General features: G+C 48.1%; 1 protein-coding gene across 1 annotated transcript in view; it reads right to left on the bottom strand.

The window, feature by feature from the left end:
* The window catches only part of DNAH10 (dynein axonemal heavy chain 10), a gene marked incomplete at its 5' end in the record, with an annotated part of 76,092 nt that overhangs the window by 45,825 nt on the left and 3,015 nt on the right, over positions 1–27,252 (bottom strand). Inside the window, 26 exons of the mRNA XM_081122784.1 lie at positions 85–318; positions 829–951; positions 1,570–1,803; positions 2,841–2,994; positions 3,973–4,184; positions 5,647–5,825; positions 6,271–6,373; positions 6,457–6,573; positions 7,797–7,955; positions 8,054–8,530; positions 9,799–9,955; positions 11,867–12,074; positions 12,565–12,729; positions 13,616–13,767; positions 14,185–14,369; positions 15,211–15,336; positions 16,330–16,506; positions 17,860–18,030; positions 19,301–19,495; positions 20,255–20,453; positions 21,176–21,366; positions 21,624–21,854; positions 22,529–22,686; positions 23,785–23,998; positions 24,228–24,343; positions 25,784–25,892. Of these exons, the coding sequence (XP_080978910.1) occupies positions 85–318; positions 829–951; positions 1,570–1,803; positions 2,841–2,994; positions 3,973–4,184; positions 5,647–5,825; positions 6,271–6,373; positions 6,457–6,573; positions 7,797–7,955; positions 8,054–8,530; positions 9,799–9,955; positions 11,867–12,074; positions 12,565–12,729; positions 13,616–13,767; positions 14,185–14,369; positions 15,211–15,336; positions 16,330–16,506; positions 17,860–18,030; positions 19,301–19,495; positions 20,255–20,453; positions 21,176–21,366; positions 21,624–21,854; positions 22,529–22,686; positions 23,785–23,998; positions 24,228–24,343; positions 25,784–25,892 (4,746 nt within the window). The remainder of the gene's footprint in view (positions 1–84; positions 319–828; positions 952–1,569; positions 1,804–2,840; positions 2,995–3,972; positions 4,185–5,646; positions 5,826–6,270; positions 6,374–6,456; positions 6,574–7,796; positions 7,956–8,053; positions 8,531–9,798; positions 9,956–11,866; positions 12,075–12,564; positions 12,730–13,615; positions 13,768–14,184; positions 14,370–15,210; positions 15,337–16,329; positions 16,507–17,859; positions 18,031–19,300; positions 19,496–20,254; positions 20,454–21,175; positions 21,367–21,623; positions 21,855–22,528; positions 22,687–23,784; positions 23,999–24,227; positions 24,344–25,783; positions 25,893–27,252) is intronic.

Here is a 27,252-nt window from a genome sequence, read left to right as displayed (position 1 = left end):
CAAATTGTGAGAAGAACAAACTGCAATTACAGAGCCTACTCGAGGCGGGACACACACACACACACACCCAAGAGCTGAGCCGACCTTGATCATGTGCTCCTGGACGCAGAGCGGGTCGCTGTTCCCCAGGATGCTGAGCAGCTCATCATCAGAGATGAAGAAGAATCTAGGGAAGGCATTCCTCTTGGAATCCAGGTAGTCGTTCAGGCTCTTCTGGCATTTCTCAAGGGCCTCGCTGATGTTCTGCAGGTCGAAGAGGCGGTGCGGGGCCTCACAGCATCTCTTGATCACGGGGTCTTTCAAGGTCTCAGCCATGATCTGGATAAGGCCAAGAGGATGGCGGTCAGGCCAGGGCAGTGGGAGCATCGCAGTTGTCCAATTTTTTTTTTTTAAAGCAAGTATTACCTTTATAATGAAAATTAATGAACACTCAAGAGTGCTATATGCCAGCAGCTATAGATCAGACAGAAATTTTTTACTGAACAGATGAAGTTCATGCATAACGACAGAAAGAATTCATGCCAGACGGTGTGGCTCAGTGGTTGAGCGTCGACCTATGAACCAGGAGGTCATGGGTCGATTCCGGGCCAGGGCACATGCCCCCAGTTGTGGGCTCGATCCCCAGCAGGGGGCGTGCAGGAGGCAGCTGATCAATGATTCTCTCTCATCACTGATGTTTCTCTCTCTATCCCTCTCCCTAAAAAAATCAATAAAAACATTAAAAAAAAAAAAAAGACTCAGAAGCTACGAGCAGACAGAATACCACATGGAAACACATGAGCATCTCAACCCCTTCTTTCAAGACTGAAACAGGAGCCCATCACTTGCCCTTTTAAACACTCTGTCGATGTTGTCAAACTTCTTTGCCTCCTCTGGAAGTTGTGATCGGATGTCTCCACCAATAAAAATGCTTTCCAGGTACATCCACTTTCTCTGAACCAACATCCAAATCTGTGGGTGCACAATGTTATCGTTAGCACAGGCACCTCCAGGTGTGTGGGGCAAAATCCCACCCGAACCTGGGACAGATTCAAATCAGCTCTTTCAAAGGACTGCCCAGGCAAGATGGCCCCTTCTCAAATACACAGGATGGTGGAGGAAGCAGAGCTAAATAGTTTTGGTGTTTTGTTTTTTTTAATATATCTTTATTGATTTCAGAGAGGAAGGGAGAGGAAGAGATAGAAACATCAATGATGAGAGTCAGCATTGACCAGCAGCCTCCTGCACGCCCCTGACTGGGGATCAAGCTCGCGACCCGGGCATGTGCCCTGACCAGAAATCCAACCTCAATCTCCTGAATCCTAAGTCGATGCTCAACTGCTGAGCCACGCCTGGCCGGGTAGAGCTAAATAGTTTTAAATACATGGCCACACTCAGAAGCAGAAGAAAACTCTGCACACCAGCCCTGGACAGGGAGGAAGCTTCTAGTTGTACACAGGGGTTGGAGCCCTGGGATCCAGGGGGACGGACAGAGGACAGTTCGTGCAGAAGCTCGTACACAAAGCATGAGACTATGGTTTCTTTCCACTGACAATGGGCTCTTGGCCACTTTCCTGTCTGGTTTCTCACCTCAATGACCTCCCCTATCAGAGACAGCGTCTTTTCCCATTTGTGAACGGTCTCCAGGAAAGGCCCCACAAACCGGCTTCCTGAGATGCTCTGCAGGTTGAAGGTGTTGTCATCAAGGCTCTGGATGATCTCATCCACAGATCCCAGGATGTAGCCGCGCTCCTGGGTGCCCTTGTAGTACTTGACCACAGTAAACTTCATGTTTTCCCACGTTTCAAGGATTTCCTTCACGGCCTGGTCAGGAGCATGAGGAGAATGGCTCAGGCACATAAATAGAAAAACAGAGCCCTAACCCAACAGCAGCTTCCTGAGCCTGCCTCCTCGGAGCCCCTTAACCCGGGGTCTGGAGCAGTGGTGGGAATAAGCAGAGGTTGTGTCATGGAGATGCTGGTCATCGTTTGCCTAGGACCTGCTGTGCCAGGTGAGCACGGTCACGTGACCTCCGCCACACCTCCCAGCACCTGGTGAGGTGGGGCTTGGACAGGTGGAGCAGCATGCCCGTTTCCTTAGCTCCACGTGACAGAGCCAGGGTCTAAACCCCACCGTCTGCCTCCCATCTGCACACTCACAAAATCCTGCCTGTGTTTGCTGTTGAGCAAGAAAATCAAACTATAAAATAATATGCCTATTTATGGTCATTTTCAAAAAACACCCTATCAATATTTGCACGTGTGTATACGAATGTGTATCGTGTGTATAGGCACGCCTATGTATGTACATGTATATATGTGTTGTCATGTTTGTGTATCGTGTATGTGTGCCTACGCACGTACATGCATATGCCTGTACATGTGTTTACACATTTGTATATATATGTATGTGCAAATACATTTTAGTGTGTGTATATTATGTGTATATGTAGGCTTCTGTATGTGCATATGCTTGTACATGCTTTTATATACCTGTGTGTGCTGTTTTTAGTATGTGTATATGTGTACGTGTGTGTACGTGTGCACATGCATTTTTAAGAGTTAAAGGATGTACACTAACATGTTAATAATCTTCAGGTGGTGTAATTTTGAGTGATTTGTTCATTTTCTCAATTTTCTACCACGAACGTCCGTTATTTAATAAATAAATAATGAAACTATAATTAAGTAAAAAATTTAGCTGAGGCTGAAATTCTACTTCCAGAACAAGTTCTTTATGACTCAAATACAGCAGGTGCTAGAGCTAACGTTCCCTGTGACAGGTGCTAGAGCGAGACTGTTCCCTCTCTGAGCAACGACACTCTTCTCTCTAGGCTGTTTCCTAACTAGAAGCAGCCCTACCTTCTCGATGGCGATCTCCTTGACTGCTGCCGTGACGATCTCATTGAGAACCTCCGTGTGTTTGTGGAGTTCCATGGCAAACATATTTTCCAGGGTAAATGTCTGGGTCATTTCAAAAAACACGCCTGTTTTCTCCATAAGCTCCTTCCAGTGCCTAAAAATGCATAGATGTGAAACGCTTTACACCGGCTGAGCTTGATGTGTGTTTATTTATCTCCCTATAAACACTTCTGGGATGGAATACCAAAATGAGAGGACGTCACTGGGATTATGTCTCCAAAGTTTCCCCAAACCCCACTGGAGGCCACAATTAAACCCAGGAAGCAACACGGAGAGATTCTTGTCGATGCGGTCAGAGGAGCTGGAAGGGAGCTCAAATGGGGTGACTCTCCCACTGAGTAGAATGCAGTCATGTGATGCCAGGTGACAAAGGAACAGAGGAGCACGTCAGGGAGAAGGCCACTGGCACGCTCCTACTTAGCTCCTGTGTGTGTGGAGCCGCATCCAAAGGACAACAGAGGAGAGGTGACCCTCCTCCGTGCCCCCCTACTTGGTATTCCATTCAACAACCAGTGAGACCCACTCTGTCCAGTTGACAGCCACAGGTCACCTGTGGTTACTGAGCACCTGAGTGTGACGAGCCCAAACTGAGAAACCACACACCAGATCGAGATGTCTTTTTAAGAACATAAAATATCTTGTGAATGACGCTACACACTGATTATCTGCTGAAACGATATTTTGCATATAATTGGGTTTATTAAAATGAACTTCACCTGTTTTCTTTTACTTGTCCGATGCAGCTGCCAAAAAATGTTAAATGATTCACGCAGGTTGTGTGTCCCCTGGATGGCCCTGGTCTAGACCCCTGGCTGTTTTTTTAAAAACCTTTGGGTGAAGGAACTGCGAAGGACACTACACCGGACAGCTGCTCTGCCTAAAACAGGAGAACCCTCGCGGCTGATAACCTTACAGAAAGTTCACGAGGACAGTATTACAGGAACGTGACTTGCATATTTCCAGCCGTACGTCGCTGCTGAGACCTTGCTCTTGATCATCAGATCTAGGCAAAGACCAATCTTAAACTGAGAGTGCCTCCCTGCGTTCACGTCCACCGGCAGACAAAACAAACCTGTCCCTAAGCGCCTCATGCTTTAGGTCGAGAAGCAGAGGGATGGAGTCCTTGAATGCCTTCATCTTCGCCTCCAGATGGTGGGCCACTGCTAAGTTCCGGACCGACCGGGGCAGCTTCCGGAGGGATTTGAGGAAGCCCTCAATCCCGTCCTGCAGGAACTGCACATTCAGGTTGACCCAGAGCGTCTGAGACCATTCTTCCTTCGCAAGCTGCAAACAGACATGAGCATCCCGTCAGCAAGGACCCCTGGGAACCATGAAGGCAGCGTGGCCGGGAGAGCAGGCTCTCACACCTGGGTCGTGCTCACTTCTTTTCAGATATTGTCACTCACCTACCCACAGCAATCCCCAATTCACAAAGGAAGGATCAACTGCCAGGCTCTAGAACACAAACAAAAGAACCCCAACTTTTTCAAGCCCTCGCCAAAATAACGCTATCTCTGAAGATGTGTGGAATCCAAACCCATGTCTTCCATCCTCAGGAGACATGAGAAGTAGAGTCAGAAACAGGCGTTTTATGAATTGGGAGTCGCATGGGTGTTATATGTACTTCATTCAGATGCCCTAACACTCTTCTCTCTCCTGATAAAACCAGCTGAGGTTACAAAGTACAACTTAGGTAACCCTGATTGACTGTCACAATGAAAGGCTTTCTGGGCTCCATTTTCCTGAGATTTAACGTGTAAAATTTACCCTCTCGGACAGTTCCCATGAGCCACCTGTGGCATCTGGGCTTGGCAGACTTGCTTCAAGTCATGGGACACGTCCAACAACAGACTATGCTAACGAATGAAATCTATGTGTGGTGATCATTTTAACGGCATTACAATGCATTCTCATCTTTTCAATTCTTTCTCTGTCTTTTAAAAAGATACTAAGTGTTCAGTGTTTTGGATCATTTTGAGGTGAATTCCATGACTCATTACTTCCTTCTCGCAAAAATGAACAAGAAATGAATCAGAAAGAACTCACAGTGCACCCTGGGGTTCCTACACCTAAGCACAACTCGGGTAGGTCATCACAACACCTTCCTCTCGCCCCCCTCCATGCCTTTCCCCTCTGCTCTTTCCCTGAGTCCACTTGGGAAACCACAACTCCGGTTAAACCCACTCCATGCCCGTCATCAGTGCTCACCCTGACCCCCAGGCTGCCAACTATGATTGCTAGAAACACTCAGCCTCGCTCACTGGCCCCCATCCTGGTCCAGGGCGTGACGCTGCCATGGGTCGCCCCACGCCTCCTTGCATGGGGAGCACGTACTAAATGAAAACATCCAAGTGACATGACACTTGCTACTTCTAACCTCCACTTCCCACTAAACAGTTCACCCCATGCCTTAACGAGCCCTGACCTCCAAAGAGCTTTCTTTTTCATTAATGTGGTAAAACACACGACACACAGATCATTTTAACCATTTCAAGTGCACAAATCAGTGACATCGGGAACACTCATGCTGTGCGACCGTCACCACTACCTAGTTCCAGAACCTTCTCGTCATCTCAATGGAGACCCTCATGCCACCAGCAGCCTCTCCCCATCACGTCTTCCCCAAGAGCCAGTGAGAGTTTCTACAGGATTGGCCCAGGCCCTTCAGGATGGTGGCATCAGAGTCCCCTGAGCCTGACCAACTCCCGCACTGCCTTCAGCGAGCTTGAGCCTGCGGGGCCCTCACCTTCAGCCCTTCATACAGCTCGTAAATCATCTTCAGCCCACTCATTTCCTTCTGCACCTTGAATAGCTCTGGGTACATTGTGATTGGAAGGTCGAACAGTTTCTCGGCATTGGCCAGCTCTTGACGGTTCTTTTCGTGCTTCGCTAACTCTCTTTCAAAAGTGGCTAAAAGTTCAATTCCTAGTAAATAATAGGTAGGAAAAAAATACAGGAAAATTAAGGTATATGAAATTGAAGGGGAAACCATGGACACTGTACGTAAACGATCGTTTCACCCACAGAAGCCATCCATCAGGGAGACAGATGGGGAATTGCCTGACTTTATTTGCCTTGGTTCTAACTAAAACCAGAGGGGGCCAGTGACAACTGCAAGCCCCTCCGGTTAGAAAAGTCCGTCTCCTTAGCATCCTCCCTCCTCTCACTGGTCTCAGCCTGGGACAGACATCAGAACCCCCACTGGAGCTTTTAAATATGACCAGACCACCCTCTAGAACGATGGAATCAGACAATCTGGACCTGGGCCCCAGGTATCAGTGGTTTTTTTAAATTCCCCAGGTGAGCCCAGTGTACAGGCAAGGAAGAGAACCACCATTCCACCCGGTCTCCCTAACGCGACTGTTCTCACCGCTATCAAGATCTTCACCAACAGAACCAGGGCCTTCGAGGTAAAAACGTTTTGCAAAGTCCTCTATCTGCAGCCTGTAGCTCGATATCTCACCTCGAGTGATCTGAGGAAAGCAGGGTTGCATTCATTTGACTCAGTGGGTGTTTTTCAACACCTCAACTCAGAACGTAGAAATATGAAAGGTACCTCTGTGAAAGTTTTCTTTATGCTCCCAAGGGCGCGTTCCATATTCACCGAATCATTAAACAGATTCAGCCACATGCTCTCAATGTTGTCAACTAGTTCTTTCTCTGCATCCAAAGGCTAAAACAAAACAAAACAAACAATAAAACAAATGGTCAGCAATTTGGAAGTGAAATTTCTGGTCAGAGCTACTGGCAAGGGACTTCTGCTTACGGTCACAGCAGGTTAAGGTAAAGTCAGGGTAAAATAACTTTGAAAGATGAATAGTTAACAGAGATGGAGAGACAGATAACCTAAAGAGATACGCCCTTCAGAAACTAAAAGCCAGTTTCAAGTCAACTTAACCTCTGGTTGAAGTGTGGTTATCTCTGTTTGCTAATGCATCCAGTTGTGCCATCTGTCGGAGGCAAAAACAAACCTCCTCTGAAAATATAGCATCACCCAGAGCCTCCAAGCTCTCTACAACCTGCCAGACAGCACATGTCCAGAATGCAATCAGAAATAACAGGCACAGGAGGACACAAGACGACTCGGGAGAAACCGAGAGAGACGTGAACAGTATAAGCAGACCATAACGAAGTTTTAGGACAGAGTTTAAAAAACCCTACTTAACAGAGTGAAGGGAACAAAAGACAAAACTGAGAGTTTTTACTTCAGTTATAAAAATATAAGTTTCGCATGCTGTGCATTATTTTCTGACAAGAGGATCTTTAGAGATCAGCCCAGGGCTACTGCTCAGAGAGGGTATTCAAATCAGTGAAGCCATGTAAATGCTGAAATACAAGCTTGTGCAAACACGAGCTTATGACAAGTATTTCTCTCTCCCCACTAGTTTGTTTTTCCAGTTGATTCTGTGTGTGTGTGAGAGTGGGGGGGGGGGGGAAGGAGGTGCACAGTATGCAAAATTTTACATGTAATTTCAGGGAGATCCCAGACCCCCTCAAACTCAACCATGGACTTCTAAAGGTCCTTGAAACCCACATTTAACAACCCTAAACAGAGAAAGACAACTGAACCATCTTCTACCAGTTTCTTTTATCATCTCTCTCTCTCATTCCCTCTCTCTCCCCCCTTTATCATTTTTGCAGAGTCCTTTACTTATTAACAAAAATTCACACACACACACACAGAATGAAAGAGGGAGAACTGGAACATGTGCAACTACAGACCAGTCTACTAGAGATAGTATTGGAGCCATGAAATATCCATAAATAGACTCTAAACTCCCACTGTTCTAAATAACTGTGGGGCTTACTTTACATTTAAATTTTATCAGTATTTCTAAAAAAAGTCTTAGTGTTCAACCCAATAGTGAGATTCAGAAGAAAGTGGACATGGCTCACGTGGATGTTATACATCGCCAAGGTGCGGTACCGCTCCTGCACATCCCGGTACCTGAGCTCCATGAGCAAGGATTTACTTTTAACTTCTGCAATCGTTGCGAGGACAAACTTGAGGTCCTCCAGGGTTTTGGGGCTCTTCTTCAGGTTTCTGGCCAGGTTCTGTAAAAGAGAATTTGAAGGACACTGAATAAACATGGAGGGGGGAAATGGTACCCAGCGGAGAAAGGCAGTTCCGAGTAAACCCCATGGCTCACGACCTCCATCTCTTCGTAAAGGCTGTGCAGCTCCTCCCTCGCCGAATCGTTGAGCAGCTTCCCCAGGGAGGTCACCCAGGACTTGGCGTTTTCCTGCACGGTGTTGGCCAGGGGACCGAGCTGCAGCCGCACACAGTGCTCCTCCTTGACCATAGGGTGGCGCATCACTTCGGAGGCCACGCGGGAGTAGAACTGCAGCTTCTCGTCGTAGGCTGCGCAGGGGGGCTTCTTGGCAGCAAACTTCTCCATCAGGATAGCTTTGTCCAGCTTCCAGAGTGGCCGGTACTTCTTCCATTTCTGCAGGTACTTCACGAGATTGACCAGAATCCTGTGGACATTCTGGGGGATCATGACAGCCTGCTCGATGATCTGAGGGTTCAGGGCAATGTCGCTGTAGAAGCTTATTGTGACGACCTCTTCTTCCTCTCCCTTCAAGGGTGGGCATTCTATGCAGCTGCCGTTCATCCACCGAACAAAATTCTGGCAAGACGATAATCGAGGGCAGAGACAGCACATTAGTGTCGGTTTTGCTCCCTGGGTATGTATTAGTGTTCAGTCATAATTCTTTCTAGTAATAGAAATCACTTTATCATTAATAAACTGTGCTCAATTGCAAAAAGGACAATTCTTTGTTCCTCCCACCATGTTCCCACCCGGGGGAGCCTGTGACTTGACCACCAGGAGGGCTAGAAGTAGTTCATGCAAGTTCCAAGCCAGGGACTCAAGTGGCCGTGAAGCTTCCACTCTCAGGCTCTTGCACAAGGCTGAGTTAGCGTTCTGGATGGTGATAAGCCACAGACAGGAGGACCAGGTGCCCCAGCCAACAGCCAGCCCATCAGGCAGAACTGAGGCAGAAGAACCACTAGGCCCAACTCAGCCTGCAGAATCCAGAACTAAACAAACAGTTACCATGTTAAGAGTTGGAGTGCCTTGTTATGCAAAAAAAGCTAACTTTTTAAATAACAATGCCCATCTGCTTCCTACAGGACAGGTGGATGAAACAGTAGTTTTCTTATTGACAAGAAACATAAAGCTGGGTAAGCTGACCCCCCAACCCCCATGTCGCAAAGCAAATCTGTTCATTTGACGTGTCCCTGCCACACTGTTGAGATTCCCTCCCACTACTTTTGATCAAGCATGATTCCTGACAGCAGACCATGGGCGTGTCACACAGAACTTCTCCAGCGGGTGGGAACAATGCTACTAATCCCACGACGGATACTAACACCAACACTGATACCTCACATTCACTCAGAGCTACTAGTGGCCAAGCACTGTGCTAAGTTCTCTCCATGTGTCACACTGCTGAGCCCTCCCAACACCTCTAAAAGTGGACTGTGCTGCCATTTCCATTTAGCAAACAAGGTCAGAAAGACCCTAGTTTAAAACTTGGCTCACTTTGTTTTCAGCCATGAAGCAGGAATCCTGAAGCTCAAATAGAGGAAGCGGATAAGCTACATTAAGTTACTCAGTCATAAATGTTTACTTACTGGGGGAGGGGGTAGTGTATTAAAGCCACAAGACTGGTCGTGACTGTGCAGAGAAGAGAAAGGAGAGAAGAAAGGGGTGCCCGAATTGAGCCCTGGGACACTCCAGGAGGTAGAGATCAACAGAGGAGGCACCCAGAAGAGACTAAAACAGTCTGGACGAGGAATGGAGGGGAACCTAGGTTCTCAACCAGCTCGGGTGGCCCAACCATCTGAGATGGGAAGACACCTGCGAAACCACACAGACGGCCCTGCTCTTACCCTGGAGATCTCCACGCAATTTCGGACGCAGTGGACGCACATTTTGTCGATCTCATTTGAGTTGGGGTGAAGGATAATCTCGGGCGCAGTCAGAATGGTTTCCGTTTGGAACAAGGGGACGTCCCCCAGGATTAAAGCATTAAAAGACTGCAAATTCCTAAGAGGGGGTAATAAGAAAGACTCGGTACTCATGGTAGTAAAATATATCCAACATTTAGAGTGCCTGGAGTCACAAAAACCACATGTAAAAGCTGTAATAACACATTCTAGGGCTATCATGGGCAGTTTGGAGTGAGTTTTGTTATATATCTTTTTTTTAGCCTTAATTTTACAAAAAGAGCATTTCAACTTTGGGGAAATAACTATCTATTAGCTGGGCAATATGTAAATAATAGGTGACTTCCACAAGCTGCTCAGCTCTGACTCAGGGCAAATCGTCTCCCCAGGAGACTCCTCCCCTTCCTGCTCACTCCTATCTCTAGGACTCAGCTAACATGAAGCCTGCCCCTCCACTCTCTCCCAGGAACAGTATTCTGCTCTTTCACAGAAGTCATCCTGGTTGGGTCTGTTGCCTGGTGTCTTGCCTCTGCCCCATCTGAGGATGGAGACGCTCTGGAGGGACAGGGACCATGTCTGGTCCAGTGTCTGGCACGGTGTGGCAGGCTTCTCTAAACCTCTGAATGAACGTATGAGTGGTGGACGAATGGATGGAGGAATGGGGGGAAACATAGCATATCAGAAAGGGAAGCACTATGGGAGGCAGCCCTACGTATGAGGATGCTTTAGAAGTCTAGGTTAGAAGCAACAAAAAATAAATGAAACATGTAAAAACAGATCAACTTAGCGAGGTCTATCAAACTAGGTCCAGGAAACGAGAAAGCCAAAGGTCTTTGTTTTTCTTATTAGTGCGTTCCTCCAAGGTGTATCTGAGCAGCTCAGGAGAATACCTTAGCTGCACTAAGGGACCCTAAAATCAAAGTGGGACAAAGTAAGAAAGGAAGAAGACACTAATCAGAGGCAGTTCAGTGATACTGGAGAGACACTGGCCCAGGTTCAGACCCCAGCACATCTTACTGGATGTGCAGCCTCGGGCAAGCCCCTTAACCTCCCAACAGTCGGTCCTCATCTGAACAATGGGGTGAGAACTGCAAAGGCCACAGCATAAGCCTGGTGCAGAGTGAGCTTCCGTACACATCAGCTTCCAAATAAAAGGGTCAAGAATGAGACTAAACATGCAAATCATAAACACCTGCAAGCCTGATGCATTCAGGCTACAAACTTGTTTCTAAGCTTCCTAGAAGTCAAGGAGAGAAGGGAAAGCTATGAAGCCTGAAATCCAAAGTGTCCGTAGCACTGGAAAACAAAACAACAAAGAACTAAAGAAAAAGGAAGTACTTTCTTGAGAGGCTAAGCTCAGAGGGAAATCAGGGGAACGTCCTCATGAAGAGGACATCATGTGATGAAACAACCACCACCCTCACAACGTGGAGCTGACAACAACAGTCATGAATCTCATAGGCTCGTTTCTTAGAATGATCCTCTGCCAGTGCAGTGAGGTCCAGGCACTCAGCTGCTCTAGGAGCCGTGAGCTCCAGGAGGGAAGGAACAGCCTCTACCCTGTGCAAGGCTGGCCCATGCAACAGGCATTCAAGATGTGTGTATGTGACGCTCCTCTAGCCAGGGGCTCACTTTACCCACTGGGAAGCATGAATGGGTCACATGCCCTCCAAGTCAGCCTCTCTCAATAGGGCAAGAAAGTCCCCCGGGGTTTTCGTGACTCCTGAGACAATTCCCTGGTGCCTGATGAACACAGACACATGTATGTCTTTGGGACAGCTGACGTGGGGAGAGGGATAAGTTCCTCTTCTCGATGATGAAGGGCCCAGCAAGAGCATGAGCCCAGTGGAACGTCACCCCTCCATCCTGAGAGTGACCTTCAGCCAGGAAGCAGCACTGTTGTCCAACTGGTTTTCACTCTGTACCTGCAACCCCCCTTTAACTGTTCACCTACATGAACTATTTTAACCTATGCACACGGCCCTCAAAACAAGCAACAGGGTGAACTTACTTTAGGATGAGCCTTGTCAAGACCTCGTAAATTCTGTTCTCCCAGTACTCGTAGTAGGCGGCCAACTTGGGGGCCTTGCCCGTGTTGGTGTGGATGACCAGGCCCTCGACCTTGGTCAGCAGAGGCCCAATGGCAAGATACCACCTGACCATGTAGTCCGCATCTTTGGTCCTTTCTCGGTCAATGTGCTCAAAGAATTCCTTTACGCCTGCAGAGGAAGTCACCCGTCACAGTCCTCCATGGACACGGGGAGGATGATTACTTCTAAAGCAACCCAGACACTGGCTGTCTATCTTGGAAATAACAAAAGCAGCCTCTAACCTTGACCCAAAGCAGAAAACAAGTCAGCACCGGATATCCAGACGGACCCTAAGCAAACGCTAAGTGACAGTATGGACTGCCCACCATGGGTGCTGAACAATGTCACGCACAGCAAGCAGCTCTTACATCTGTGGGAAATCCTGCTTTTCCCTAATTCCTTGTTGATGAATCTAAGACCACTTAAAATATCTGCTTTGAACAAGTAAATGTGAGCCCATGAGAATTACCCATGATCCTTTCAGGTAAATGAGTGAGATCGTTAGGAATGGTTTTAGTCCACTCATAGAATATATGTGTGTGTGCACACACACCAAAAGGTTTTTTCATTCCTTCTACAATCAAAGAACTTCCACAAAGAAACGAGAAGCCAGATCTACCTGGGAGCTCCTCCTCAGTTTTAGGCACTGGGTATTTAAAGAGATTTATGGACTCGATCAACGTGAGCCTGGAAGAAATGTCGTCCGAGTTCTTATGAATTTGATGGACAAGGGACTCGAACTTCCCAATGGCTTGCTTGCACCGTGTGATGTAGTCCCCAATACCTTTGGAGAAAGAAACAAACAAACAAGCTGTTTGGCCTTCGGAGTCTTTCCTCCCATCTCTCTCCCTCCACCACCTGTAATGTTGACACCAGACGGCATCCCTTGTACAGGAAGGACCCTGTTCATCCCCTGCCCTTGGGACTGTGAGGTGGCAGAGAGCCACTGGCATCCCTGGGAAGGAAGGAGCCCTGCCCGTGCTCAGAATCAGCCAAATGACACATTTCTTCTGTTCAAACTTGAGCATAATCACATGTAAAGCACTGTGGGGGAGAGAGAGAAGGTCCACCCTCTCGTCTTCTCGGCAGACTGAACCCTCCACTCTACCCTATCCTGCCGCACTTGGGAAAGCAAACGGCGAGAACTGGAACAGAAAACCCAGTTAAGTGCATACGATCGGTCAGGGGATGGCTTCAGCAGGTTACGTTATCATGTCTTTGATTACTAATGACAACCCCAGGAATCAGGCACTGAGATTACGTCCATTTTACAGCTGAGGACACTGAGCCCAAGAGGTCGAGCGCTGTGGGTAGGGCCGGACTTTTAACCTGGGTGTTTAGGTCTGAAGCCCACAGTCAAAACACATGTATTCTCCATACAAGCAAGACGGGGAGAGAAAGGAAGTGACAAAGAAAGGAGGGAAGATTTAGATCAAGAGACAGGGAAGAGGAGAGAAACGAGGAAAAGCCAAATGCCTCACTTATTTCCAAAGTACAGGGCGCCCCCCTCATCTTCACTCCCAACCACAGCCCTGGGATGAGGTCTAGGCCCAGAGGGTCCTTGTCAGTGCTCCAAGCGCATCTGTTAGCCACAACCACCTCCACTCAGAAGTCACAGTTCAGCCAAAAGCCTTTGAGCCCAAAAGGCAGGAACAGATGAAACGTGTTACCTAGCGAGTTCCAGTTGAGCCTCTTGTATCCGGACCTAAACACTCGCACTAGCTCCTGCGAGTGGTCGTCAAGGAGGGCACACTCGGCCTCATTCAGCGTTCCCACGAGCATGTGGTAGTGGTCCAGCATGCGCTGAATCCCCTCCGTGTACCTGCGCGTGCAGGAGAGGCGGCGATGTGAGGCAAGCAGGATGGAGCTCGTTACCAGCCTAACAACCTGCCTTAGGGACGGTCACAGAGGACCAGGAGCCAGCCTGGAATTCTGATCGAGGGACGTGCAGGAATGCAAAGCGATGCCCCTCTCTCCACTAACTTCCTTTTTTGGGATATTTTGGTTACTCATTAAAAATGTAACTTATGTTAATATGGAATGTTCATTAGTGTTATCTTTAGATAAATGAGTAAGTACACATTTTAAACATTTCTTGGTTTTAATTTCTACTGGTAAATACTGGGAGTTATGAAATCCACAGAGCTGCAAGCTCTGGGGTGGGGGTTCTGGTGGTTTTCTGAGTGTGTGGCATCCCCAGACCAGAGAGCTCTCTGCCACTTTATGAGAAGCTTTTTACCTAAGAAACTTGTCCTCCTGGAGGGCGATGTTCCTTGCTAACTCTGGGACAGGGAATCCCAGCTGTTCCAAGTACTTTGTTTCGTAAATAATCTCCCTCAGACTAAATGGAAAATTGATTGCAAAGGTCGTGCCCCTGTCGGAGGAGTTTGCGGAGTTTGCGGCGTCTTCAGAGCTGCTAGAAACCTGTGGGAGGGATGTGCAGTCAGTGTGGGAGTGCTATCCGGACAGCACTAAGATCGACACTGCCCGGGTTCCACGTGGACCCAAGAAAGATCAATGCAGGTCCCCAGTGCCCTGAGATAGACTGGGGAGCTGGTGGGAACCAGCCAGAATGCATATTTTGTTTGGTGAACAGTTTTTATGAATTCCATTTAGTTATCCACCTTTGAAAACTGGGCACCTGCATATAGAAATCCACCATTCTGGTTACCCTCAAAAACTTGGCAAAGCTGAGGATATATGACAACGGGCTGGAGTCGAGGAGCGGCAGCCCCTCTGGATGGGACCAGAGCAGTCCAGTTCCTCATGGGCCCACCTGGCCCTCGTCACTCATTCCAGTCCCTCCTTCAGAATTTCAGACACCAAAGACCTATGACCGCCCAGCTTGGGTCTTTCCTCCCTCACAGCTACGATTTATTTCTTGGCCACTTGGTGTGTGCCAGGCACAAAGAGAAAGAACAAGGGTGAGTCACAGAAAGTGGCGTTCTCCTGCAGGTTGAAAATGGTCAATGGCCAGCTGTTTCCTATATGGTTCAACCAATACTTTATGTCCCTGGACCCAACTCTTCTTTATAAGCAGAGAAACTGAGGCTCAGAGTGAGCCCATCTGCCCGAGTCAGCAGACTTGCCCAGTTCGGGGCATTTCCTGACCGTGGCCCTGTGCTGCCCCACCTCCTTCCTTTCTGCTTCTCCTTGTCTCCCAGCCATTGACTTTGGAAATTCCCATCACCTTCACGAGTGTCAGGAGGGGGATGCCCGCCACCCCTCGGGCCACCGCATCTGGAACGGGGAGGCGGGGACGCACCCTCGTGAGCAGGCTCTTCTTCATGAGCGCCGGCAGCAGCTGCTCTGTCGCCTCTCTCCACTGCTCGTACTTTCTGTCTTCGTAGTCCTTCATCGTCCTGCCCACCTCCAAATACTTTTGTTTCACCTACCCAAGAATTCAAGCAATTATCATTTGGCCCTAACACAGTCTGCAAAAGGAAGCTGACAGAATTTCACAGGTTTTGGAGAGTCTGCTTGAGCTGGTTCAGCTTGGGCTCTAGGCGGAGAGGAGAGGGCAGCAGACCTCGGCCTGTGGGCTGCGTCTGGGGCAGCCCGCGAGCTCAGCATGGCTTTCGTGTTTTTAAATGATAAGAAGGAAATAAAACAAACACAATGCTTTGTGGCTTGTGAAACCTACAGGAACACTCAAACCCCAGCATTCATATAGGAAATCTCATCGGAGCAGCCACGCCTGTCCGTTTTCCTGTTATCTGTGGATACCGTCCAAGACAACTGCACAGCTGGGCAGCTGCAGCAGGGACCATACCACCCACACATGCCTAAAATATTTACTCTCTGGGCTTTTTTTGAACCCTCACCCGAGGATATCTTTTCCATCGCTTTTCAGAGAGTGAGAGTGGGAGACAGAGAGAGAGAGACATCGATGTGAGAGAGACATTGATCAGCTGCCTCCTGCACGTGCCCTGACCAGGGCCAGGGATTGAGCCTGCAACCGGGGTACGTGCCCTTGACCAGGAATCGAACCTGAAACCCTTCAGTCCACCGGCCGATGCTCCAACCACTGAGCCAAACTGGGTAGGGCTACTCTCTGGACTTTTAAGGAAAAGGTCTGTCAACACCTGCGATATAACTTACAAAAACCCACGGGAAGAGAGGCACAGACAGTACTATCAGAAAGATGGTGGTCACCCCCTAGAGAGGCTGAAGGTCAAGTGCCTGCCACCTGGAAGATGTCGTAGGTATTGAGATGCCAAAGAGAAAGGATGCAAAAAGGTGGTTTTAAACCCGAGCCCTGGATCAGGGACCCCAGGAGGGACCTTCTAGGTGGCAGGAAAGGGTCTGAAGGTGAGCTGCTCACTCGGGCAGCCCCACGGAGCCTGTGAGATACACAAGGGGAGGTTCCAGCAGAATGACCTACTTCTTCCCCCCGGTCACTGTCCAGTATCTCCTCCACCTCCTGAAACCTGAGGATGGTGTGCTTGATCCGGAAGAACAAGGATCGCTCCCAGTAAATGGCACCTGCCACCGGAGGGTGATTCTTATACAGTGGGGGGTTGTCATGGTTCCGGATAAAGAGTTTATTCACGATGTCGATCTGGAAAGCAACCGAGTATACTCTGTGAGTGGTGAGCATTGCCACTTAGCCAGGAAACATTCAACTGGAGGTTAGTATCTTTAACGAGATGAACACTGGAATATCAGCAGTCTAAAATAGTGTCTTTACTACTTATTATTTACTGCTTTTTTGTATGCTGAACATGTGCAATGTTCCAAACTGCCTCATCATTACAGACTGTGTACATTCCTTGGACTGACTTGTTTGTTCTCGACATGACTAGTGGCCTGAAGTGTGTGTGTGTGTCTGTGTGTGGTTGGACCACACTCTGTGCGTCTGTCCATCCAATGGACACTTGGGTTCTCTCCTCCCTTGGCTAAAGCATCCCTACACTCTCACCTGGGTAATTCGGAGTGGGGGAAGAATAGGAGCCCCCAATAATGGTCCTGATTCCCAGAACTGTCAATATGCTGCATCACATGACAAAGGTTTCCCATCAGCTGACCTTAAATTGGGGAGACGCTACCCAGGACTATCTGGGTGGGTCATGTAATCACAAGGGTCCTTAAAGCAGGAAGAGGGAGGCAGAGGAGAGGGTCCGAGTGACTGGTGCGGGATGTGGGGCAGGCGACTGCTGGCCCTGAGGATGGAAGGAGGTCATGAATCTCCAGAAACTAGAGAAAACAAGGAAATAAATTCTCCCAGGAGACTCCAGAGAGGAACACAACCCTGCTGATACCTTGATTTAAACCCAGTGAAACTGTAGCAGATTTCTGACTTTTAGAACTGAATGTAAAACAACAAATCTGTGTTCCTTTAATTCATGACGTTTGTGGTCATTCGTTATGGCAGCAACAGAAAACTGATACTTTAGGAGATCACTTTACCCCTTTACTTTGTATTACCTTATGTCATCTAGTGATTTCACATATTCTCATTCTATTTTCTGAATACAATATTAAGCATTTTTTTGCCTGATCCTCCCACTAGAAACTGACTTCTTTAAAGGCAGAATCTGTGTTTTATGCATCTATCTCTCTCTTTGCCTAACGCTGCACTTAGAACATGAAGCCCTGGATGCGGTTTTCTGAATTAACTTATGAACACATGCGTGATCTCTGCACATGGTTAAACACTGATGACTACTATTATTACTGGGCCCATCGCACACATGAGGTATACAACATTATACTCAATAAATTCTCACTGAATTTCTCCACCAAATAAAACACACCCACTTTTTGCTTACCTGTATTATGTGACATACATACCTGGGAAAACCCCCCGTTTCTCTGAATTTAGATGGAACAGACAATAGTGAGATTCAATTGTTCGAATTTTGCCAAGTACAATCTTACTGCAACAGACAGCGGCTACAGGCCTTTCAATTACCTCTTTACAATACTGTGCAAGAATGTCATTAAATTTCATCATCATCTGTCGATTAACAGCCTCCCGTGAACGAATGTGCTTAAACTTCAGAAGCATGTCAAATGCTGCTTCAGCCGAGCGAAGCGTCTTAAAAGATTCATCAATAAAATTTTTTGCTTCTTTCTCAATAACCTGCCAAAAAAACACAAAAAGTCAAGAAAACATCCCTCATGCCGCTGTAACTATCCTGCAAAAGTAAAACGGCAAAACGAAACAAAACAAAAGAGCAAACAACCAAATCTGTGCCTTGAGAAGGCAAATGAACAATAAAAGCCGTGCTCAACGCCATGGAAATGAAGGGCTGGACAAGGAGGCGGCTGGGTTATGGTGGCTTCTCAGGTCAGGAGTGGGTCACAGCTTCACTGCCGTAAGAAGTAAACTCTGTTAATTTAACCAAAAGCTATTACAAAACTATGCTGGTGGCAGAGGCAAAGGAGGGCAGCAGGAATAGGACAGTGGAGTCTGCATCTACCCTGAGAAGTTAACTCATGTCTAAAGTTGATCGAATTTGGTAAAAAAGGAAATAACCACCTTGGCATGTTCTTTAGGAAGTACAGAGGTAAGCAAAAAAAGATGTATCTAAAACTATAGAAATGACAGCAAGGACGGGATGCAGAGGGTACTCGGGGCTGCCTTTTCTTATTATGAGCCTTTAGTATCACAAGTAGCTCTGATGAAAAATTCAATTTAAAAATGAACACGTAGAATTAAATAGAAGCTGAGAATAAATTAGATACAATAAAAATAAAAATGCTTATGTAACCAAGTAGAACTGTCTGGGGTTGTCCATATAAAGACACACTCGGGGGTAAAAACACACAATTACTTAAGACATAGCTTGGGGGTGGTGCAGCCCACACGTGGCTGAAAGGGTAATGGTGATGGGCAGCCCGTCGCACTTTGCGCAGTGAAGTCATAGTCTCGCCTCCAGCCTCGCTGTGACAGGCTCCACCTCCCCCACACCTCCGGCCAGAACCTCCTATGTCATCTCCCCACCTCCCTAGCCCAAATCCACCTGTGCTGTGGCCGGAAAAACCTTCCTCCAGTATAATTCCCATCATATCACTCTGTTGGCCAACAACCCTGGATGGCTCCCTACTGCTTACTGAAGTCAGTCCCAGTCTGCAGCCTGGTCCTCCTAGGTCCTCTCCACTTCCACACCCAGCCCACCTCTGTGGAAATGCTACTGTGCCTAGCTCGGTTAAAGTGATTCATCTCAGGAAGGAGGAGGGAGACAAAGGAGACTAGGGAATGTTCACTTTTACCTTATGCTCTTCTGTATTGCTTCCATTTTTTACAAAAAAAAAGCAGCTATCAGTCTTTGTGATTTAAAATAAACAAACAAAAAACCTCTTAGCAGAACTAAATAACCAGGCAAATTTGACAAGGAAAAACTACTTGCCAGAACTTCGATCTTGAAGTCGTCCATCACGTATTTCCAGTACTGCGAGGACTTGATGCTGAAGGGGTCAAAGGTCAGACTCTCCATGGGGGTGACCAGGCCATCCACCCTGCACAGGACATCATCAATGCGCTTGGGGTCCCCCGTCACTGCCTTTAGTTCTGGACCAAATATATTATAAAACTCCTCCATCACCTGTCCAAACAAAACACCAAGAGGTCACTCTTCGGTTTCACACTGAATATTCTCGCTACACACAGACTCATGGACAGGTACTGTGCCTACTGCACGCAAGATGAGAGCCCAGCCCGGCACTCTGACACAGCTTACAGAGTGTGCACGCTCTGGCCCCTCCCTACCTGTTCCTCCCTCGTCCCACACTCCTTTCCCCGAGCAGCTCTGGGATTCTGCACCTACAGGGGTCACTGGACATTTCCTCCAGACAGCCGCCTAGGGCAGGATCAGCTCGGTTTCTGATTTGGCCAAGAATCTTGCCAGGGCTTTAATCCAGGTCATGAGTTCTCCATGAATTCTCAGGCATGCTCATTCAAGGGAAGGGTGAATTCCCACTTACTGTTTTTCGGACATAGTGTGATCCATAAAACAGAACAAGGGCTTCATTTTTGAAGGTGCATTGTTTTAAAAGAGGCTTGATAATAAGAGTCAGGCGAGGAGGCCAGCTGGACTCTGAAAGCCCTAGTTCCTGTCTTCTGGAGCAGAGGCAGGAGGGAGAAACAAGGAAGCTTTCCACACTCTCAGGATTCAGACTGGTCTCTCTCCCTCCTCCTCAGAATCGTGCAGCAATGACCCTTATCAGCTGTGAGTTTACAGGCCAAGCAATCTCCCAAATAAATGGGTATAAATGTGTTTTTTAAAAAGCCAAACTGCTTTCCATCAGGCAACCCTAACCACCTTCACGTGTATTAAAGAAAACGCACAGCAGCACCCCCCCACCTGCAAAATGTCGTAGAGGTCCTGGCAGATGGTGGCCATGTAGTCTGTCCTCTCAAACAGCTGCTTTCGGTCAAACTCCCACCGGGCTTCCCTCCCTGAGGCCTCGATCTTGGCCCTGGTGTCAAAATAGGCCTTTTTCCACATGTTCAGGGTGTTCTTGGCCTCCAAGGTTTTGTGCTGTGCACTTGCTCGGTTTTCCCTGTGATCAGAGAGACCCGGAGATGGGAGGGAAGACAGAGATGTAGTGGGTCTGAGCAACAGTCCCCAGGGGAGCAGGTTTCTAGGAGGAGGATTCTAACTGAGGAGCAGAGCCTCCCTGATTTCAGCGCCTCTTCAATAAAAGCTCACCAGGCGAGCAGCTGCCCGCCACGATTTGCAAGGGTGAGACAGGAAGTCCAAGCTGCAGCCCAGGCTGACCTTTGCAGCAGCTGCCCACCCAACACGAAATGCTGTGGCTCACCCGGGAAGCTTTCTGTCTGAGATGAAAGGGGAGCAGGCGGCCTTGGGGCTAGGCCAGAAGTCAACAGTAGGGGCTGCAACGTCGGAGCAAAATGATAATTCCAAGATTCTGGTACCTATGTCACCCACATAGATTTTTTTTTTTTTTTTTTTGGTAAGAAAGTGAAAAAAAGATCTGTATCTCCTTCAACATTTGATCCTCAGCTGCACCTGAGCGGGCCTAGGGTCCAGAACTGAAAATTTTCTGAACCTGTGCCTCAGTCTTTTCAAGGACAACTAAGGAAGAAGGTCCAGGTGAGTAAAATTACCTACATGTCCACACAATGGAACATCACTCAGCCATGTGAAGGGAGGGGGCGCTGACACATGCTACGGTGTGGAGAACCTTGGAAACATGTTGCTGAGTGAGAGCAGGACATGTTTAAGGAAACAACAGCATTGCTATTTCTTACTACTTCTTACTTGAACAAGGTCCGAAGATTCACCACTTTGCAGACTCTCTCGGCAATTTCCCAAGCGATCCGCTCCATGAGTGGGATCATCCTCTCGTCTCTGTTGTAGTGCCGGGAGATGATCCACACCATCCTCAGCGCACTCATCATGGAGGGGATGGTCTCCAAGACAACGTGAAAGTTCGATCCATGAGTTATGTTCTGACCAGAGAGACACGTGCAGGAGAGAGAGCAGAGTTTACGCTGGGCCTGATGAAAAGGCTTTGGACGTGGACAGTGATGAGGGGTACACAGCACCGTGTATGTATTAAATGCCACTCAACGACACGCTTACAAGTGGTTAAAATAACATTACTTTACATATCTTTTACAGCAATGTTTAAAATGCTGAACATTTACAAAGGGAGTTGAATCCACGTTGAGAGCTGACACGGAGAGGTGACTTCCCACCTGCGTACCTTGAAATGGCGCTCCACGGTGGAGAGGAAGCGCACGTTGTCGGAGGCCTCCATGTGCAGCTTGAACAGCTCCGTCAAGACTGGCTGCAGGTTAGCTACGAGCAGAGAGTCTGACTCCTTGATCACTTCCAGGACTTTTTTGACCACAGGAAGCTTCGTTTGTTCGTGGAGTGCACTCAGAGTTGCATTTCTTTCCCTCCAGAATTCAATTTCTGCCAGAGGACCGTTACCCTGGAGGTGACATGGACATACAAACAACTGTAATCATCAGTGTGGAGTGGACACTGGAGGCTATTTCTCCAGCATCTGTTCCTCTGTCCCAAATGCTCCACACAAGGACTCTAGGAATGGACACTTGGCCCAGGATGGTCTAATCAGAGTGAATCTCGGGACTTCAGCTGGTCATGCTAGACAAAGACACTGTCTTTCTCTGGACAATGTGGGGATGTGGGGCCAGAAACTGCTACAAGTCGCTACCATGAAGGAAGCCAGCCTGAGGAGGAAGCCCCTGCTGAGAGGAGAGTGGAACGGAGAGATTCACAGAAACACTGCCAGAGTCTTGATCGAACGTACCTGAAACCAGCCTGCCTCTAGACTTGTCAGTTATGGGAGCTAACAAATTCTGTCGTATTTAAGCCAGCTGAGTTGGGTGTCCTGTTTGGGGCAGCCCAAGCATCCCGAGTGACACACAATATTATCTTCATCAATCCAGGAAGCAACCTAGTAGCACACTGACATCCGAGAGCTCAAGAATGAAAGCTTAGGCATGTTTACTTCCATCTTTTAGGAAGATACAAAACAGTGAGAGAAGAGGCTAGACCACATGGGCCCCCAGACTCACGGCCTTTCTCAGGGAGGCAAGCATGAACTCTATCAAATATCTTCAAAAGCACTGCACAAGTTACCTGAGGTGTCTTTTTCAGCTGGCTCTCGACAGCCGCTGAAATCTGATTCAACCAGTTTATCACACATTGCTCCAAGACTTCAACCGTTTCTGGGTCAGCTGCCAGGGCAGGCACCTCTCCCTCAACACTGATGCTTGGCATTTCTAACTTGATCTCACCTGGTAAAACAAAAGCGCTCAGTCAACCACCCATTTGGGGAAAATGATCACAGACAATCACATTCACGTCAGTCCATAGGCTCTTCTCTCCACACATCAGTGTGACACGGTCTGATACATTCCATCCCATCTGTCTACATTTCATTCTCTTTCAGCATTTTAGAGAATCAGATCACTGTTCCAGTGTTCCCCTTGGTCAACCTAGTAACTTTCATTTAAAAATTGAACCACCGCCTAGCTGGAGTGGCTCAGCGGTTAAGCATCAACCTATGAACCAGGAGGTCAGGGTTCGATTCCCGAAGTCAGGGCACATGCCAGGATTTCAGGCTCCATCCCCAGCAGTGAGCATGCAGGAGGCAGCTGATCAATGACTCTCTCTCATCATTGATGTTTCTCTCTCCTCCCTCTCCCTTCCTCTCTCTGAAATCAATAACATTTTAAAAAATAAAAAATAATAAAAATCAGTGTAGCCATCAAACGACTCAGGCCCCTTGCTAAGCCAGCCTCTCAACCATCTGGTTCTCCACTCACAGCCCACACTCCCCCCATCCAGTGAGGTGCAGAGCAGCTCCACCCAACTGACAGACAGCCCACCATGTATGGGGCCCTGGGGTGTGGACAGACACAGAGATATCTAAGCCCTAGGACCCAGCTCTCAACTCCTTCTCATTCATGGAAATCCCTTCATTTGTTCAGCCATTCTCCCTGCCTGAAATGCACTAGCTCCCCAACTCCACCTCCTAAAGCCTTGCTCATCCTTCCAGATGAGGTCAAACACCACCTCCTTCAGGAAGTCTCCTTTGATTTCCCGCCACTTATCCAACCTGGTCACCCTCTTCCAAACCCTTGAGGCCCTAACATCTTTCTCGAGCTCCTTATTCTGCCCTGGTGCCCTGGGCATTGGATCATAACATCCTTGAGGACCAGGATTCGTTGTTCCTGTGTCTCTTACAATGACCAGCTCATTGCCTTCCAGGTCATGAGCAGACAAACAAGAATAATCGTAAGTTAAAACAAAGGAAGCTTATGGGCTCTTAAATTGCCTCCTTAAAGTAAATGCATCCTACTTAACTAAAGAGGGGGAAAACGAAAGCTTACCTTCAAGTTGCTGCATTGTTCTTTGGATGCTACTTGCAAATTTCTGGAGATTCATTAAAAATTCATCCCGTATTAACTGAAAGCTGTGATACTCCACTGCTTCTCCAGGCATGCTAGGCAGCTCCACCTCAGACATAGCATCAGAGTGCTCTCCGGGTGTGAATCCTGAGCTTGCTTCCTTGTGCTGATTGAAGGACAAAGCTGGCAAGAAGACCTGCAATGCCAAGTTTATCGAACAAATCATCCCATGGCCTCATGCTCAACAATTCACGCTCTTGAGCTGCCTCTGGCTTTGAATATTCTACTCAAAGGCACAAATGCATCCACAGAGCTCACGACAGCGCCTGGGACGTAAGAGCTGCCAACTGCCTACTGGTGGAATAAGGAGACCAGGTGGCCTTAATCTTAGGAACACTGAGATTTCTTCCACTGCCCACATTTACCTGGCATATGACATCTCTCAGGAAATGAAGCACATGCCCATTTATAATCCCATACTCCAGCGTTTCGGGCATGGTTTCCATAGCTTCCTTCATGTAGCTGGCTTCAAAGATCATCTCTAAAAGGGAACAGATTCGAGGGTGAGATGCGTGCAGTGGTGGCAAACAGTTCACATTTCCAAGGGTACAGGAATCGGCTCCCTCTTGCCAAGTGGCTACAAAGGACACAGGCTCAGAATACACGCCAACCTCTATTCAAATAAGTCCCTTGGCCTATGAGAAACTGAAATATATATGGTATGTTTTTAAAAAATAATAAATTGGTTTGTTTAATCCTCGCCTGAGGATATTTTTTCCCACTGCTTTTCAGAGAAAGTGGAAGGGAGAGAGAAACATCGATGTGAGAGACACACATTGACTGACTGTCTCCCGCATGTGCCCATACCGGGGCCGGGGATCGAGCCTGCAACCAAGGTACACGAGCCCTTGGCCAGAATCAAACCTGGGACCCTTCAGTCCATGGGCCAGCGCTCTAACCACTGAGCAAAACTGGAATAGCTACAGTCAGACGAGGTCCAAGAGCAACAATCACTGGGGAAGTCACTAAAAAAAAAACAACCCACAGGTGCCCAGGATGGCTGAGTGCAGCAGGAATGCATAGCAGAAGCATTTCACCCCAAAGTTACCATGCAGAGAAAGTCCACGAAAGCTCATCTTGTAACTCAGGGTCATGCCATTTTGAACCTCCATCCAATTTACAAATATAACTAAGAATAGATTAATAGTCAGGTCTCATCATTCACGGTAGCTCTGCTCTGTAAGGTGCTGTGAACACTGAGTCAGCAAATACTGAGCCACTGTTCCCAGGAGAACTGCAGGCTTAGGTTCCTGGGAGCCTCTGGTCACAGCATTTCCATCAACCTTGCTTTGTGCATACTTCAGTTTAAAGACACCTCATTTAATGTATGTTACTGAACCGTTAACACTGACCTCATGGCCACAGCACCATTGCTCACAACTGACAGGAACTTATCTAACACTCACACTCACACACACACACACACACACACACACACACGTGCACGCGAGTTTTCTCCCTAAAGCATGTCACAGCCGTCCTGTACTCAGGGACATTAGACAGCACTTGCGCACCATGCTTGGGGCCACCTTAAACAGTGAAATCACCAAAAAAAGCACAAAAATGTGAAAATGGTGGCCCTAAACAGATGTGCTAAGGACGTCTCTTTCCAGTAGGAGCTGAAACAAGAAAGCAGAGCGTCACCTCGTTCCACCTCAGCTGGGAACATGCACATTGGGAGACTCCAGTGTTTCCCCCTCTGCACACGTCCTTGAATCACCTTGAAAGTACTACAAGTACTCATTTAGGCGTTACAAAAGAATTTGAGTAGGTAAATTTGCAAATATGGCATCCGTGGAAAATGAGGACTGACTATATTAATAAAAAGTCATTCTCGGGAAAGTGTGAAAATTTAGGCTCTCACACATACACCCAGGCATGTGCACACACACCCACAACCATACACACACGAGAAATGTACCTTTTGTATTTCTCAGGAAAAACACCACATTCTGGTCCAGATACTCCTCGGGGACAGGAGTACAGAGCACGTGGAGATACATCTTTTCCACGATGTGCTTAACAGTTTTCTGAAACATGAGGAACAAAAACCTGTCACACTGAGATACAGCCCTTCACCCAAAGGACCCAATATCCCAGCACGCCTGAGCTGTCCATTCACTGCTGTGTTCTGACCTCGCTTCCTAACCACACAGATGCAGATGCACAGCCGGCACCGGCTGGTCACCAGCCGGTCACCCATGAGCTAAAATGCACCCAGACTCTTCCATTAACTTCTTGGCGCAACCATACTTAAACCAACTGACCTAATAGTGCTTTTCTATGCTACACATTGCAACAAGCCAGGCTTGAATGCAGTGTTTTTTTTTTGGGGGGGGGGGCATATTCCTAAAGCGGTTAAGGGTAACTTCATTTAGCATAGGTCAGGCTTACATCCTAGCTTTAAACTCCACCCTTGGGATCTGTACAGGAAAGGATTAACTCAGCAGGCCTGGGTTGTCCAAACCCTGCACCTCCCGAGGTGTTTCAATGTGGCCCTAAGGTGATAACCTCTAAGCTTTGGAATGTCCTGCCTGTCATGAGTGTCTGTATACCCAGGGACTCAGGTCCGTCATGCTGGGTAGTTTATTTTTTAAAATATATCTTTACTGATTTCAGAGAGAGGAAGGGGGGGGGGAGAGGGAGGGAGAGGGGGGAGAGAGGGAGGGAGGAAGGGGGAGAGAGAGAGAGAGAAAGAAACATCAATGATGAGAGTCATGGATCGGCTGCCTCCTGCACCCCCCTACTGGGGATCGAGCCTCCAACTGGGGCATGTGCCCCGATGAGGAATGGGGCCGCGATCTCCTGGATCCTAGGTCGATGTTCAACCGATGAGTCAGGCGGGCGGGGCCATGCTGGGTGGTTGATACTAACACGGTGATCAGAGGTGGACGCCTGTTTGCATTTGCCTGGGGTCACGCTCTATCAGTCTGACTCCTGATGGTTCCGGAGGCTGAGTAACTAGCGTGAGCCACGTGGGGACGCCTATGCGACTGGCCACCAAGGCCCAGGTGAGCATCCCTGACTCGTGACACTCCACACACGTGACACTTTACACACATGGCACTCCACACACGTGACACTTTACACACATGGCACTCCACACACGTGACACTTCACACACATGGCACTCCACACACGTGACACTTCACACACATGGCACTCCACACACGTGGCACTCCACACACATGACCCTCCACACACGTGACACTCCACGCACGTGGCACTCCACGCACGACACTGTACACGTGACACTTCACACACGTGGCACTCCACACACGCGACACTCCATGCACGTGGCACTTCACACACGTGACACTGTACACGTGACCCTTCACACGTGGCACTCCACACACGTGGCACTCCACACACGTCGTCCCACGGGCCGTT

Source organism: Miniopterus schreibersii, assembly GCF_964146895.1.
Source record: "Miniopterus schreibersii genome assembly, chromosome: 20".
Lineage (NCBI taxonomy): Eukaryota > Metazoa > Chordata > Mammalia > Chiroptera > Miniopteridae > Miniopterus > Miniopterus schreibersii.
This window is presented reverse-complemented; position numbering and strand designations above follow the sequence as displayed.